A 16,913-nucleotide genomic window follows, 5' to 3' on the forward strand; every position below is an offset into this window, starting at 1 on the left:
TGATAGCACTCTTCAAATACATGAATGGCTGCTTATTCTTTACTGTCAAAGACTAGATCCAAAGCTTGGGAATAACATATTAAGATTAAGAATCTTGTCCTTTTTTTTTTAACGAACTTTCTCTTTAAGGTCATTTTGAATTATATTGGGCTCTTGGTATCCGCTGGGGTTTGGTTCCAAGACCTCTTCATGAATATCAAAATCTGTGGATGGTAAAGTCCCATAAAATACAATAGCTTAATAAGATGGTATCTCTTATATAAAATGATAAAATCAAGGTTAGCTTTTTAATTTTATTTTTTTTTAAATATTTTCAAACCATGAATATGTGATTCAAAAATTTATGGATATGGAAGGTCAACTTTATTTTGAGTAATGGAATGTCATTATAACTGCAGTATTTTTGAATTGGTTGTTGGTATTTCTTAAAGTTATTTATTTTGAATGTTGTTTTTAAACATATCATTTTGGTATTCTACTACGCATGCATTTTCATATATATATCCAATTTACAAGTTTTATTATATCATGTGTGTCATGCAAATTCAGTGGGCACACCACATCAGCAGGCTAGCAACCTGAAAATGGAAGTGTCCCCTGCTCACCACGTTCCATAATATTCCATGGCAGTACGTGCACATGGACATGTTGACACTGATGCGTGCATGTCATCTTCCATTGAATAATATGGGCCATGACCATCCGTGAGAACTAAACCCCTATGAATGGGAAGAGTCCACTGTACTGTAAAGCGAATCATTGAACCATAGAGTTGGAAGGGGCCTGATGGGCCATTAATTACAATCTGCTGCTCAGTGCAGGGCCTCCAATTAAAGCATCCCCAGCAGGTAGCTGTCCAGCCTCTTTCTGAAGATGTCCAGAGGAGGAAACCGCACTATCACTCTAGGCAATGGATCCCATTACCAAACTGTCCTTATTGCCAATAAGTTCCTTCTAATGTTCAATCAAAATCTACCTTCCTATAACTTCAACTCACTAGACCTGTTCCTACCCTCTGGGGCAGCAGAAAACAGGCCTGCACCCTCCTCTGTGACAGCCCTTGAGGTATTTAAAGAGTCCAATTATGTCACCCCTCAGTCTTCTCTTAATCCAACTGAATATGGTCAGCTCCTTGAACCTTTTTTCATATGTTTTTCTCTCTGTATCTCTTATCATTTTCAGTGTCCTTCTCTGAATCTGCTCCAACTTCTCTATATCCTTCTTAAAATGAGGTGCTCAGAACTGAACACAGTGCTCCAGATGAGGTTTGACCAGCTCAGAATATAGTAGGACTATAACTTCCCTTGACTTGAAAACTATGTTTCTATTAATGCAGGTTAAAATAACATTTGCCTTCTTTGCTGCAACATCACACTGCTGACTCACATTCAACTTATGATCAACAATAATTGCAAGGTCCTTTTTGCATGTAGTACTGCTGAGCCATGTACCCACCTCACACCATCCTATAGCTGTGCATTTGGTTTTTGTGGGCTAGATGTAGAGTTATGCATTTTTCACTACTGAATTTCATTGTATTAAATTCTGTCTAATTTTCTAGTTTATCTAGGTCCCTTTGAATTGTATTCCTATATTCCAATGTGCTAATTACGTCTCCCAGTTTTGTGTCATCTTTAAACTTGCATTTGTCTCTATTTTGTTTTATTTCTGCCAAATTTTCTAGTTTATCATAAAATTGGGAAAGATTTCTTGATGGTAATTAGTGTTCAGGAACAGAAGCTAGAAGTTAGAGCCAAGGTGGGCAACTGTGCAGCTTTCCAGATGTTATTGTTCAGCCGCTTCCAGCAGCTCTAGTTTATGGTAAATAATCCCGGGATGTGCCAATTTAACAACATCTAGAAGGCTATATATTGCTAACCACAATTTAGGGTAATAGTAGGCTCTCCCTCAATAGAGGCTTTTTTGTAGAGACCAGATGTCAATCAGCTGCAAATGCCCAAGCATGGGATTTTTCCTATCAGGCAATAAATTAGGTTAGATGACTTTAAGATCTCTTTTAACCCTAAGATTCTGTGAGGACACAGTCCAAAATAGCTCACCAAACCCGTTCACAGCCTCAGGCTACAAGGTCCCCAGTACAAGGCCCGCAAGCTTTTCTACAACTGATCAGTCACTCCACGATAACCTACACAATGGGTTTCAGCTGAAAGTAAAACAAAGATCAACTGGCTGATAAAAATATATTTACAGTATGCAGCCATTGTGCTTACAAAATCAAAACTTACTCCAGTGTTACTCCAAAAGGGAGGTGAGAGAAATGCACATGATGGGGGAAAGCAGACAACAAAAATCTTGCAGAATAAAGAAAAAGAAAGAAAGCAGTTCTTTCATTTCTTTATTCTGTAAGATATTTACTGCTTACAGCATGAAGTGTAACCTATCTACTCACTATACTTTGTTTCCATTAGGGATAATGAGAAACAAGGACTCTAAAGTTAGGATCCAACAGATGCTGCTAATAAAACAAAATAGATTCAGAGCAATCTGCAACTAAGGGTAGAGACCTATGGCAACTATTTGCCTTTTACTAGAACCACCAGATACACCAAACATAATCTGGGATTGAAGACACACCACTTAGAAAGAGCCCTCCTCCAACCACCATCTTGAGGGGGAGAGAGGCCTGGCCTGAAGACAAAGAGCCCTCCTCCTGACCACCATCTTGAAGGGGGAGAGAGGACAGGCCTAGAACACAAAGAGCCCTCCTCCTGACCACCATCTTGAAGGGGGAGAAGGCCAGGCCAGCAACAACAGGCCTCGCCTGGAAGACAACATTCTTTTTAAATTAATATCAATTATTTTTTTAAAAAATATTTTGATTGTACTTTGTATTTGTCATTTTTTTACTTGTACACCGCTATGATCAAAGCGGAATAGCTGTCTATAAATAAAACTTATTATTATTATTAGAAATACTCACTCCAGGAATTTATTAAAACTAACAAAATTGTACGGCTGACAAACCTTCCACACTCTAAACCACACCTGGTTATACTAGCTTTCTTCATTTCAGCAAGATCATTTAGGGCAGGATGGGATGTAAAAGAAATTGTTGCTGCTAGTGTTGCTCCAAACATCTAACAATTTACTGATATGTATTTATTTTTATGTTGAATTTTAATCTGTAAGCTGCTTTGATCATTGCGGAAAAGCGGGATAAAAATAAAATCTATTATTATTATTATTACTGTGAAATCATTGAAAGATCTACTAAGAAAGCCAGACCTACCCCCATCCCCACCACTATATCATTGAGAGATAAGATGAAAACTCAGGATACAATCAGAAGAAGAAAACAAATTGTAACACTCTCAGCAAGTAGAAATGGGCAGTCTTGAACCCACACTGTGAGTCCTTTTGTGACCTAGATTAAATTGTTATAACACAAAGAGCTAGGGCAGAGGGATGCACAATTACATTTCTAATCAATTGAAGGACAGCATGTGCTTACCGGGCAAAGTAACCTTGCCTTCTCTCTTTTTTCTCTTCTTTGGTCTCCATAGTAAACTGTGAAAAGTGGAAGGTGAAGTAACTGAGATTTCCTGCCTTCAGTTACTGCTTCATGTCCACAAATGGTCCCTACATGTGTCCCTGTGAAGAGGAAAAAGAAGTCCGTTAATAAAAGCGTCAACAACAGCCAACCTTATTTATAAAAGTTAAAGCCACCAATCCCCACAACAAGCATATTTTAACCAGTCAAAGCAAGTCACAAGGAGCTTATTGTAACCAAAAACAAAAAAATGGTCACAGCTCAGTTCTCTGGAGGGGAAGTCTTAGTTTCTTAGAAAAGTAAACATGGGGTTCCTCTTGGGATTTTTACACACACACACACAAATATAATGGAAAATATGGAATCAAACATGCTGAAGTTAAAGGGCAGCTACCCCATGGCCAATGACCAGAATGGGCAGTTCTGGGAGTTGTAATTCCAACAACTTATTTTCCCAACATTAGGGAAAGGTTTCAAAATATGGGAAAAACTAAGCTTGGTGTTGTGTGCCCTCAAGTTGTTTCCAACTTACGGCAACCCTAACGCAAACCTATTATAAAATGCAAGTGGTTTATTCAGAGAAAGAAAGAAAGCTGCTGCTGCTTCGCTTCTTGATACATGTCTCTCTGGAAGGAAAGACAGATTAGTCATCATAGTGCTAAATAGAAGAAATGAAACCCGTTTCTGTCTAGATAGTATCAGCAGACAAATACATCCTCCACTTGATTCTGGCACATCCTCTTAGAAAGAACAGACAACATACACTGTCATTATTTGTTACAAGGTTTCTGTAGACATTTGAAATAGAGGAAACAATATATAAGATGCCTTTTCTCTTTCACAGCTTCCTCTCTTTTAATGATCTGATCTCTGAAGGAATAACAAATTACCCAAGGATGGAAAGACACAACTGATCTAAAACTGAATCAGGACTAGTGCTACTATTAACCAGAGTAATGCAACCACCTAAGGTACAGATGCTTGAAGGTAATGTGCCAGTCAACCAGCTTGTTTCTACTTGTTCCTCTCTGGCCATTACCCCTTTTAGTAGACAATATTTTATGTTCAACACAGTCTGTCCTGCTCCTTCTAAACTAGAGTTAAGGTATGGTGGGGAATCCTACATCATTGTCAGTACTGAAGCAAGGTTCTATTGCCCGTCCAGTTGGCTTCCAGAGAATGGTGCCATCTGGTCCTTTGCCTCAGCAGCAAAATGTCTTCAGACATCTGTGCCTGAAAGCTTCTGCCAATGAGTTACACATTGCTTGCAGTTGTTCTGATCAGTGTTTACAATATCAGAAAGAAATATTGTGTCTCAGATAATTACAGATTCCCCAGTTCCTTCTTAATAGTTGGATGTTGCCACAACCTGCCTGGGAGATTCTCCTGCATTATGTGGTCCATAATTATATTTATAAATCCCCTAACAGGTGTCATTATTATTTGTTACAAGGTTTCCATACAAGTTTTTCTAAACAGGCTAAAATTGACATCTGTTGTTGTTGGGTTTTTTTTAAAGAAAGATATGCTAAGGCACAGAGCACTGGTTTTCAAACTTTTTGCCTTCAGGAGAAATCACTCTCACTTTACTTGAGTAAAAAGTATGGATTCCAGAGTAACCATAGAATATTTGCTTGCTCAAAAGGATTGCAGACCTATTTCTAGGATACAATATTATTCAATACTAACTTATGGTCAGACTTGTCCTTCTCCCTTACACAGTGCTCCTCCTAATATGCTAGGCTACAACTCCTGTTATACCCAACCCGCATAGTGGCCTGGATACTGGGAGGTGTAATCTAAAACAGTAGTTCTCAAATTCTGTCCTCCAGTTGTTAAAAAGAAGTCCCAATCAGTAGGATCAATGCTTAGGGATTCTCAGAGCTGAAGTTCCAAATACCTAGAGACACCTAATACATCTGGAGAGTCCTATCTTAGAAAAGGCTGCAATGAAGAAAACCATTCTTCATCTACCCACAGAAATAGAATTTAGGTGGGAAATATTTTAGTGGTTACTATTCTTAAATAGTTGAGTATGTCAGAAACTCTTGCTGGCCTACAATAAAATAGAGATCTACCCACAGATTCCAATCTATCTTCTGCCAACTCCTGGCCAAAAATAAATCCAAAGTTCAGAAAAAGTTACTCTTTGGACTATAACAGCCAGAATCCACCACAGGCATGGATGTTATCCATTTTCATGGAAGGTTATGGGAGCTGTAATCCAAAAGTAATTTTCCCTAATTTTGACTAAATTCTTGGTCATCAGCATAACAGATGAAGATCATTCATGGTGGAGCAAACTTTCTGGTGTCTTCTGATCCATGTTAACAAGAAGCCCCTGAGCAGCTTCCAAAATACAATATAGCTTTTAAGAACCATGGTGTGAAAATTGTGGGCATTGACAACTGTGGAAAGAAATATAGCACAAATGCTTTTATTGGTGTACTTTAACCGCTTAAATTTCATTTCTGCAAATTAAGTAGCAGTCTGTGTCGAAATGCAAGGAGATGTACAGTCCATTGTTGTTTGTCTGACCAGATTTAACCATGACATCAATTCCAAGCTAGGAAATCCATCTAATTATCTATAATCAATTTAGGAACAACACTACAGTTCTCTAAGAATGAATGGGCCACAGAAATGCCATACAGCTAGTAGAAATCTGAGGAAGACACAGTTGATTCCATTCATTCTTCAGGCAGAATGGAGTAACCACAAATGAGCCTGGAAACTCAAGAGGAGCTGCCAGCTTAATGAGTGGGCACAACATTAAAATACAGGAATATCACTAAAAAGTTTTAAGGGGGAAAAGATGTTTGTTATCCATAATTATATAAATGTAAACACTCTGTGACATATGATTGAATATTTGGGCCTCCTCCAGACTAGAGCTCCTTCCACCAATTTGTTGCTTGGTCATGGGAGCCTCAGAGGCTTCAGGAGCAATATCAGTCTACAAAGGGCAAGAAGTGTGCTGGGCTCTCAGCCACCATCTTCTGCATATACCTTTTCTCTTAAATCTTTGAACAGTAAAGTATGCCTCTTGTCAGGATTTTTTTAAAATTAAAACTCAAAAGACTTTATTTTGTTTTAAAGACACATTGACCCTCTTTTTTTCAAAAAGTGAACTCAGAGAAAATTATAAGACACAACTGTATTTGAAGAGAAAGCAACTTATTACAATTGCATTAATCTCTTAAACTCTTCCAGACTAGGTCAGCTATGTCTCTGAACTCTTAAACTACATAAGATATGCTGTCTGTTTATATTACAAAATCAGCAACTTAGTGGTGCCACTGTAAAATTAATAGTATAGTGTATAGAGAGGATTTCTCTCTATACACACTAAAGCAAAATTATTTACATGAATACCTAGACCTTCCCAGAAGCAAGTGCTGGCAATGACTAGGAAGATTCTTCCTAGAAGAGCATAACATGGAAGCAACTGTTTTTGCTATTTTGTTGTTACACTAAACAGTCATAGTTTGCACCATAATAAATATAACTCATGAATTTTTTTTGTTACATTTATAGTGTTCAGCCGCAAGACACACAAGTTTATCGCCTTTGTTAATTCGTTTAAACAGAAAATCAGACTTTAACTCAATATTCTTAATAAACGGATAATTAGATAAGTGGTTCAGGTCCCTTTGGATGACTAAGGAAACACTTTTGACATTTAATGTGATTTAAACTTTAATGTTACTCTGTATCTTTGGGGAATGGTTGTTACAGATGATGCTATAACATACAATTTAATAAAAAATATATCCACCAAAAAGAGAGTATAGAAATGTAGATGTCTGTATGTTTCTTTTCAGTACAGTGGCAGAACAACCCTATATGTATCTTCTTACAAGTCTCACTGATCTCAAGAGGGCTTAATCGCAGGTAGGTTGGGTCCCTTTCAGAGGTTTTATTTCGTATTTGGATGACTATATGCTTGTACTTTGGTCTCCCTTTCAGAGGTTTTATTTCATATTTGGACGACAAATCAGCTTGTACTTTGAAATCTTCTGTAGAGGTCTTTCTCTCTGTCCCACCACCCCCACAGGCACATCTGGTAGGAACACAGAAGAGGGCCTTCTCAGTGGCTGCCCCTAGGCTTTCAGAGAAGTTAGACTGGCATCCTACCTACTCTCATTCCATAGACAGTTTTTTCAACAAGTTTCAACATTTTTGAAAACTGATTGTTCAGGTGGGATAGTCCGTTGTATAATGTGCTGGATTTTCTATAAAAATAAAAAATTAAACTGGTTTTTCTTTTTTTAGATTTTAATTACTTTTTATATTTTGGACTGGAGCGTGGCTTTGGCGCAGCTTCTGGACTCTTATGACGCATGCATCATTTAAACAACATACCTCCAAAGTGACCCAAAGCAGCTTTATTTTGGCCTGTCTGTATGAGGCCTGTGTGCCCCTACTTACAACAGGCAAGTAAACAGCAGCTGTCCCTAGAATCTGTTACTGACTAAGCACAAGGAGCAAAACAGAAAAAAGGGGAAAGTAAAAAAGCCTGCCTCACCAGCTATCCCCAGGATGTTACAAAAAGCAAACACCAAAATGGAGACCATAAGGCTGGTAAAAAAAAAAGCATCCTTGGAAAATGTTTGCAAGGCTTAGGCCTGGTACAGACTGCCCAAAAATAGTGGTCTGCTGGCGCCCGTTTTAACTCCGGAGGGACACTGCAGCTGCTGCACCTTTTACCCAAAGCCTGAAGGGAATTTTATGCAATATTTTAAATAATTTTGTGCATGAAACGAGGCTTGTGAACACAGAATCATCAGAAAACAAATGTGTCACTATCTTAGCCATCCATGAAAATAGTTTTGGTTTCTGGAGTATTTTGGATTTTATAATTCTAGGAGACTCAACCCGTACTTGCAAGCTAATTTTAAAAACATTTGCCAAAAACAGTTATAGCTATCAGGAATAAAATATCATAGAAGTACCTTCATGTGGTGCAATGAATTGAGTATGCCAAAAAGACGAAGAAGAGAACCTGGAAACTACTACTATGGCAACTCAGTAATGCCTAGAGAATGCTTATTTTTAAAGAAAAAGAGAAAGAATGGAAGGCAGTTAAACCCCACACAGATTATCAACATTATAAAGCAAAAGTTAAGGTTTCCATGGCAACTTTAACTCCAACACACTGTGCACAGTGTACTAAAGCACAGCATGAAGAACAAACCAAAATGCTAAATACTGTATATGCTACTTGAGAAAATTCAGGATTGCTACATAAAAATTAATTTTGCATTTTCAGTGGGTTCACTGAGCTGAGATCTGGACAGACTATTTTCCTTCTGCTCCATGAGTGCATTCTCAAGCTCATTTAACATGCATTGGTTATTTCCAGGTTCATCACATATGTACAATTACAGTGGCTAAGCAACAACAGAATGGTAAAATTGCTTCTTTTCTATTTTTTGAACCTAATTTGTTTTAACTGAAAGCAGCTGGAACAAACCATAAATGTTTAGATTTTTAGGAAGTATGAAACTGATTTGTCTGGAAGATTTTGCTGGTCTTTCATACACAAAGAAGAAGGAAAGAAAGGCCTGGTACAGATGGGCAGGAACGGGTGGTGAGACTCCACCCCTTTCTGCCCCAGATCACTGCCACAGCAACCACACGGACGCAGCAACAATCCGACCCAAAAAGGAGTTGCAAAATGTAGCTCCTTCCGGCGACTCTGCCAAGGTGCCATTAGCGTCCTGGGGCGTAACAGTGATGTCACGCGTGCACCGCCCCGTTTGGATGCTGTGCATGCACAATGTCATCGATGCGTGCACCGTGTGGATGGCGCTGCATAAAGATGGTGCCGCTGTTACATGCTAGGGTTTGGGAGCATGCGGTTGCTGCACGTTCCCACACCCTAAAATCGGCACCAGTACGCTGCTTCCCGCCCATGTGTACCAGGCAGAAGTGTTCAGACTGTGAGCTCAACACTCACCACAGTTTATTCCTAAAACATCTAAGCCAGAAATTCCAGCATGGGGTGCCTAGATGTTGTTAGATTACAAGTCTCATTGTTCCTATCCAGCATGCTGAATGGACAAAGATGATAAGAGTTGTAGGCAAACAATCTCTAGGGTCTTAAGTCAGCAAAATCTGAAAAACCATGGTTTAGGTCTATGGCAAGAAATGTGTGACCTCGAAGCCTTGTTGGACTGCAACTTCTATCAGCCCTAGTCAAAACTGACAATGGTCAGTGGTCATACAATCTGCAGATCAATAACATCTGGAGGGTTACACCATCCCCAGCCCTGTTTCAGTAGTAATTTTGTAAATGCACAGCACACTGAATCTATGGATTTCATTGGTCTTGTGTGCTTTCAAGTTGTTTCATAGTTTATGGCAACCCTAAGGTTGTCATAAACATAATATCAGGGTTTTCTCAGCAAGATCTGTTCCGAGGGGGTTTGCTTTTGCCCTCCTCTGAGCTGAGAGAATGTAGCTCGCTCAAAATCTCCCAGTGAGTTTTCATGGCCAAGCCCTGACTTGCAATCCAATGCTCAAACTACTACACTACACTGGTTCTCATATGCATCATAAATACTACTTTTCTTAAGGTGAGGAGAGGGCAATCTTCCATCCACACAGGCAAAAAGATGAGTGCATTTCCTGAGGCAGAAAAGGAGTCTCACCAAAGGGATAGAGCATTTCAAGCAAACTGCCATTTGAATACAATTCCATAGTCCACGTAAATACCACTACAAGTCAAGCTGGCAAGTAATATATTCATTTAGGAGACTCTAAATGAACTACAACAGCCCTCATTTCTTTGGTTACTGCAGAATAGTAAATTAAGAAATGAGTTGACAGTGCTTGCAGGAAGAGTCGCTCCACATACTCTTACACAACAGTGTTCAGTTGTAAAAACATTTATCAGCTGTCTTATAAGCACAGCTGCCTTCACAACTGCCTTTTCCCATTAACATGTACTATTGTTCCAGTCCATAAACTGAAAAGGTTTATACAGAATGAAGAGCAGACCTTGAGAAAAAAAAATAAGCTTGTCCCCTTTACAGCAAATAGATGCAACTGAAATACTTGAAATTTCTCATGGGGGGGGGTGAGGTTGCCTCCAGTCAGTCACCTCTTTCTTCATCGTGTAAACAAGGACTTGGTTACATTCCATGTTAATCAAGGTAAAACTGAATTTCACAAGAGGTACGTCTCCCAACTAACCTTGGGCACATCTACAGTGTAGAAATAATGCAGTGTGACACCACCTCAAGTACTGTAGCTCCATCCTATGGAAACTTGGGATTTGTAGTCTTACAAGGCCTTTAGCTTTCTCTGCCATTGTGCTCATGCCTCACAAAACTACAAGTCCCAGAATTCTGTGGGATGGAGCCATAACAGTTAAAGTGGCATCAAATTGAATTACTTCTACAGTGTAGATGCACCCCTTGTTTCTCACAGTAGGAAAAATTATTGACAAGTCAAATAAACTCCGTTTGATTTCCTATCTTCCTTTATTATAGTCACTATGCTATCATTGTCAGAGTAAGCATAGTAAGCCATAGGCTTTGGCATATTCCAAACATCTTCCTCCAGTAACTCACAAGGTCACCTATCCCATAAAGAAAATAGTTAAACCTTTTGGAAACGAGGCATATTTTAATTCTTACATCAGCTTCCCTCAGCATGGTGCCTTACATACATGTTATACTACAGATGTAACAATACTGGTCTTGCTGGGTGGGGATGATGAGAACTGTAGTCCAACCTATATGGACAGCAGCAGATTGGCAAACACTGTCTATGGCTAGTGCCACACTGCAGAATTAATGCAGTCTGACACCACATTAACTGCCATGGTTTAATGCTATCAGAGTCTGAGATTTGTAGTTTTGTGAGATATTTAGCCTTCTCTATCAGAGAACTCTGGTGCCACAACAAATTAGAAATCCCAGGATTCCATGGGATGGAGTCATGGTAGTTAAAGCGGTATCAAATTATATTAATTCTACAGTGTGGCAGCAGCCTTAGATTCTGAGAAGTTTAGTTTCAGAAAAATGGTTGAAAATATTTTCTTATAGACTTCAGGGAGGAGACTGCAAGATATTAAGCAACTTCAAGTTTAAAAAAAACCTAGAATAATCAGGCTCACTCTAATCACTGCACTCCTGAAATTAATAGCTACAGAAAGGAATGAAACAAAGGAACTCTGAGTGGCATTAGTGCATTAGCTAGTACTTCAGCCTTCAGGCACTCAAGCCATTAGTATGATTCATTACAACTACACAAACCACTTTACAAACTGGCCCCAGTAATGAAGCATCAAGCAAGCAGCTGCAAGATCCCTGCATTTTAAACCTAATCACTCTGGCTCCATTCCAAAGATAGCTAAACAGCAAAGTGTCATGTGTAACTAGTAAGGTTAAACTACAAGAATGTGCAATGGCCAATGGTCACTACCAAGATAATTAATTAATTTTGTAATCTGATGACTATAACCTATATTTGGTTGCCATGAATAAACTGAAACACTACCAAGAAGCACACCTTCATTTATGTGTGGCAAAATTACAATGAATAAATACTGTACAGTAAGCATCTATTAACTCATCAATTTGTATCTCTTTCCATTTTGACTGGTGTACCTGTGCAGCAACTATTCACTGGATGGCCCTTGAGGTCTCTTCCAACTCTATGATTCTATGATCCATTCCAAGATAAAATATGTCTGGTCACTATCAGACACGCTTTAGTCATATTCACATTTGATTACTGCAATGCAGTCTACATAGGGCCGCCTTTGATAAGCATCCAGAAATTTCTTTAGATGCAAAATGGAGCAGGCAGACTGATCTCTTGTTAGTTCTTATCTATAAAATCTTAAATTACATGGGACCAGTATGCATAAAGGATCATATTCTGCCATATGATTCAGATTCAACTGACTTTGATCTGAATGACCCACCACCTTCAAAGGTACCATATGCTTGGTTGGACACAAGACATAGAATCACAGAAGACAGGGAGGGGCCTTTTCTCCTGCAGCACCCAAATTCTGGAACCCTTCTCTAGGGAGCCTTAATGGAGTCCATCCCTCTTAAACCTCAAATATTCCGTTAAAGAAATAAAACTTCCAACTTTTGTTTTTAATATACAAAACATTTTTGTTTTCCCTACTGCTGTGATGTTCTTTTTCGAACTGTATTTTAAACTCATTTTATCCTTTCTCTTTGTGTTTTGCGTGATGACCAAACAGCAGCATTAAAATGTTCTAATAAATAAGTTTATTGGGTCAATATCAGGATTATAGCTATGGGGGAGGAGAATGCATTGCCCCTTCCAAATAAGGATTCTGCACCTCTGTGAAATTTCCTTTAGTCCACAAATTTCTAGCACTGCAAGAAACCTCAGTAGAGCACACAGTAGAGCACTTAGAAATACAGTTTACGCATCCAAACCAAAGGGTCAGGCAAAATTACAAAGAGGATGTGAATACAGCAAATAAAGAGTTTTAAGCGTGAACAATTTTCAACCACTCACTCTCTTGAATGCTGGAAATATGGGAACTGAAGGAAAATTTATCTGTAAAAAAGAATTCTTATGGAACCAGTGCCCTCACTTTGCCACTGCCTGTTACACCCATGTCACCATGTCTTCTTACAAGACTAATTCCTCCTTGTGATGCGCACACTCAAAAAGCTGAAAAACACACAAAAAAGGCAGATTTCTGAATGTGCACTTTCACACAAAGAGAATGTGCACTTTCAAATCCCACAATGGTTAGTGTTGACTCCTAAAATGGAGGCAACTATACAAATGAAGAACTGCCTCCCCCCCGCCCGGTAGTTAAAGCCCCCATGGTACTAATGTACTAAAACGCCTGCAACACTACACAACAGAAGTTGTTAGGGCCTATGCTAGAGTCAGGTTACTCTAAACACAAATGCATGCAGGGAATATTTTGTAACTATTTAGGTCCCAAGAAGGAGAGTGTTCTTATCGGCTCATTCTGTTCAGGAAGGAAATGACTGTAAAGGACAGATACAACTTGCTCTCACTCGTCTTTGTACTGTTGTAATGCAGGGGTTTTTTTTGGCAAAAATCCAGTTTGGCCCAATCTTTTAGCAGGCTATGCCAGGAAAAAGTGAGAGAAGTACAAGCCAAGGACTTAGGGACAGCGTATGCATCACATGCACCACGTACAATCCATTTGGAAGACTTTCTGTGACACAATTGCTCTTTGCTGCAGGTGTAATAGTGAGTGCTAACCTCAGAGAATTACCAACGATGCACAGCCTCTCCGTATTACTGACACTTGTCATCAAGCAGATCTAATTGCTATGGGCGAACTGCACATAAAGGCAGGAATTTCTCTGATAACTAGTGTGGGTGGAATATTTGGGCCTCTGGATGCTGGGAACTAAATTACATTTATTATTTCATTGACTGCCTTATTATATCTAACCTTTGTCCTTGCACAGGACCAAAGGTGCCTTACATCCAATTAAAAACAAGGTATAGTGCAGCTAAAAAAAACCTATTAATGCAAAAGTTAAAAAACAATAAAGCAACACTAAAACATAATAATGGCCTGGTACAAATGGGCGCTTTGTGGCACCCTAGGGCTAATTTTAGGACTCAAGACTGCAGGGCATCTGCCCACTCCTGAACCCTAGCACGTAACAGCACATGGGGCTGCCATCATGACGCAAGCGCAGCACCGCATCCGCACATCGTGGCGCTGCACTTGTGTCATTGACGTGTGACAGTGCAGCAATGGCACACTCATGGCGTCTGCCACACGCACCAAAGAGAACCTGCTTTTAGCGGTTTCCTTTTGGTGCAGAGGGAAGCCGTGCGGTTTGGCTTCTGCAGCATCCCTCAGAAGCAAAAACAAGTGCCTCCAGCCCGCCCTTTCGGAGTGATCTGTCAAGCCCCAATAAAACTTAATAAAAGAACAGCCCATTAAAAGCCCCTTCTGCCACATGAATTATGTTCCAAAAGCCTGCCTGATTTTTTTAAAAAAGGTTTTCCTTGCCAGCAGAAAGGTAAGCCAACCAAACCAAGGAAGGGAAATTATGCAACCTGGGAGCAGCCACCAAGAAGGCTCTCTCCTGCATCCTCACCAATATATTTGTGATGATGGCAGCACTGAGAAAAGTCTCCCACAAAGATCTTAAAACCTGGGTAGGCTTATATAGAGAGGTAAATTCCCATAACCACTTACTATTGGTCATGTAGGCTGGGGTATATGGCAGCTGAAGTCCAAGGGCTAGTCTATGGCCCCATTCCCACTAGGCTATAAATCAAATCAAGAATCGGATTATAGGAACATTGTTCCCATTTGAACTCACATTCGATCCTTGTTTAAGGAAAATCGTTCCCATTTGAATCCGCATTCATTCCAACTTTGATTGATTTCTCTAGCTAAAAGCCAAATCAGTGATGGATAACCTGGGTTATCCTGACACCACTTTTCTAGAGGGTTTTTTTGCAGCCGCCATGTCGGATCTGCGGCTAAGTAACGGGAACGACAAGGGTATCCAAATCGGGGGAGGAGCAATGTTCAAGGGGCTGTCCTGGGAGTGTCACCAGCTTTGTTTGGAAAAAGAGAGAGAGAAAGCCCAAAACCCTGAATGTGTCACCTGCATCCAGCCTTGTTTCCTTTTTTGAGACAGAAAAGGGGTGGATGGCTGCTGCATATTGGGGTGGTTTGAAGAAGAAGGGTCCCCCTGCTCATGGGGAGACCTATGGAGGCCAAGAGCCTCCTCAGTCAGGCTCTGCTCAGCTTTGTCGGGGCTTACTGGGAAGGAAATGCCTTCCCCCAAATCCTCCTGAGGCAGGAATCCTGGACCTGAGGTTCTTGCTCGCGAGGTGCCCCACTGGGTTGCAAGTGGGCGCCTCTGTCCTCTTTCTTCCTTGGAAAACCCCGAGCCTCCCAACTGCAATAAAAGGGCCTTAGGCTGCCTAAGCACCCCCCAAAAAAATTAAAGGGAGGAACGCTAAGAAATACAACTCCCTCTCTCTTTATGTATCCATCCAACCCCTCAACTTTTTTCTCTTCAAATTCCCCACAGAGCCATCCTTCTCTCTCCCTCTTTGCAAATAATAATAATAATAAATAATAATAATAACATTCGAGTGTGTAAAACTTTATTTAAAAAAGAAACAAGTTAAACTAGGTTTTTTGGAGAGGGAGGGGGAAAGAAAGGAAAGAGGAGAAGGGATGTGGAGAAAGGGAGGCTGGCGAAAACTTTTTGTGAGTGGAAAGGGAAAAAAGAGAGAAAAAGCACCAAACCCTGAATGTGTCTCCTGCATCCAGCCTTGTTTCCTTTTTTGAGATGGAAAAGGAGTGGCTGGCTGCTGCATATTGGAGTGGTTTGAAGAAGAAGGGGGGTATAAGAAGAAGAAGGGGGGATTAGACGCCACTGTGACGTCTAATCGCCTAAGCGCTTGATTGACAGCTTTAAAAAATGGTTCCAGAAAGGCAATGGGAATGGGGAATTAAAAAAACTCGCGTCAAAATACAACGGAGAAACATCAATGGGAATGAGAACATGGGTCAAGAAAACCCAAGTCCATTTGCTCCCTTTTGTAATGGGAACAATGGACTTGATTCGAATACGACTTGGAAACTTGATCCAATCCAGACTCGCAGCGATATAAGTCGCTTTATATGCCCAGTGGGAATGAGGCCTACATCTTCCAGAATGCTCCAGGAAATATTCTGGCCCTGCATTCACTCCTTACCTGCTTTGCGGTACCTTCACTTGCACGGTCCATGCTGCCCGCCACATCACTCTGAGGCCAGAACAAGGGGTCCAAACATGCTAACAATGCTGAATACCTCATTCTGACCTTCCAACGACATATCTGTAATGACAGTGGTGGCCGGCAGCTCGGGGCCACACGAGTGAAGGCAGTAACCACCATCGCCACAAAGAAACCAAAAAACCTGCAGCGAAAGGTGAGTTAAGTAAATGCAGGTTAGGGGATGGAAACCCCAAACTGGGTCTGAGCATCATGAAGATAATCTGGACCCAATTTGGGGTCTTGAGCCTGCGCTATATAAACAGGATGCACTGAGCCCAGGGGGAGTTTGAGGTATTTAGTCAATGTAGACAAGGCAAAGATCCAGAGGACCAAAGATTTCTAACCCCTGTAGTAAGGCCATTGTAACAGCCTCAACACAGCACACAGACAGGCAACTTGCATTCTATCTTTTAAATATGTGCAAGGGATCAGCACAGGGTACAGAATATCCTTTTACCCCAGACCTACTTGCCAAACAAGTTCTACATTGCTGTTTCTCATGTGGCCCAATTCCCAACAGTAATGTCTGTGAAATGAAGGAAAAAAAACATATACAAGAGACTAATTTGCAACTGTACTATTGTTTTTGAAAATTGAGATATAAATATAAAAT

At 40.2% G+C, this 16,913-nt stretch overlaps 1 protein-coding gene across 4 annotated transcripts in view; it reads right to left on the bottom strand.

Moving 5' to 3' along the window:
- Positions 1-16,913, bottom strand: part of NCOA7 (nuclear receptor coactivator 7) — a 104,459-nt gene that overhangs the window by 76,376 nt on the left and 11,170 nt on the right. For all 4 annotated transcript variants that reach the window (XM_042448125.1, XM_042448116.1, XM_042448140.1 and 1 more), the window contains exon 2: positions 3,473-3,612. In XM_042448125.1, the coding sequence (XP_042304059.1) occupies positions 3,473-3,522 (50 nt within the window). In that variant the 5' untranslated portion in view covers positions 3,523-3,612. The remainder of the gene's footprint in view (positions 1-3,472; positions 3,613-16,913) is intronic.

The sequence above is a fragment of the Sceloporus undulatus genome, chromosome 1 (assembly GCF_019175285.1).
Source record: "Sceloporus undulatus isolate JIND9_A2432 ecotype Alabama chromosome 1, SceUnd_v1.1, whole genome shotgun sequence".
NCBI classification, from domain to species: Eukaryota; Metazoa; Chordata; class Lepidosauria; order Squamata; family Phrynosomatidae; genus Sceloporus; species Sceloporus undulatus.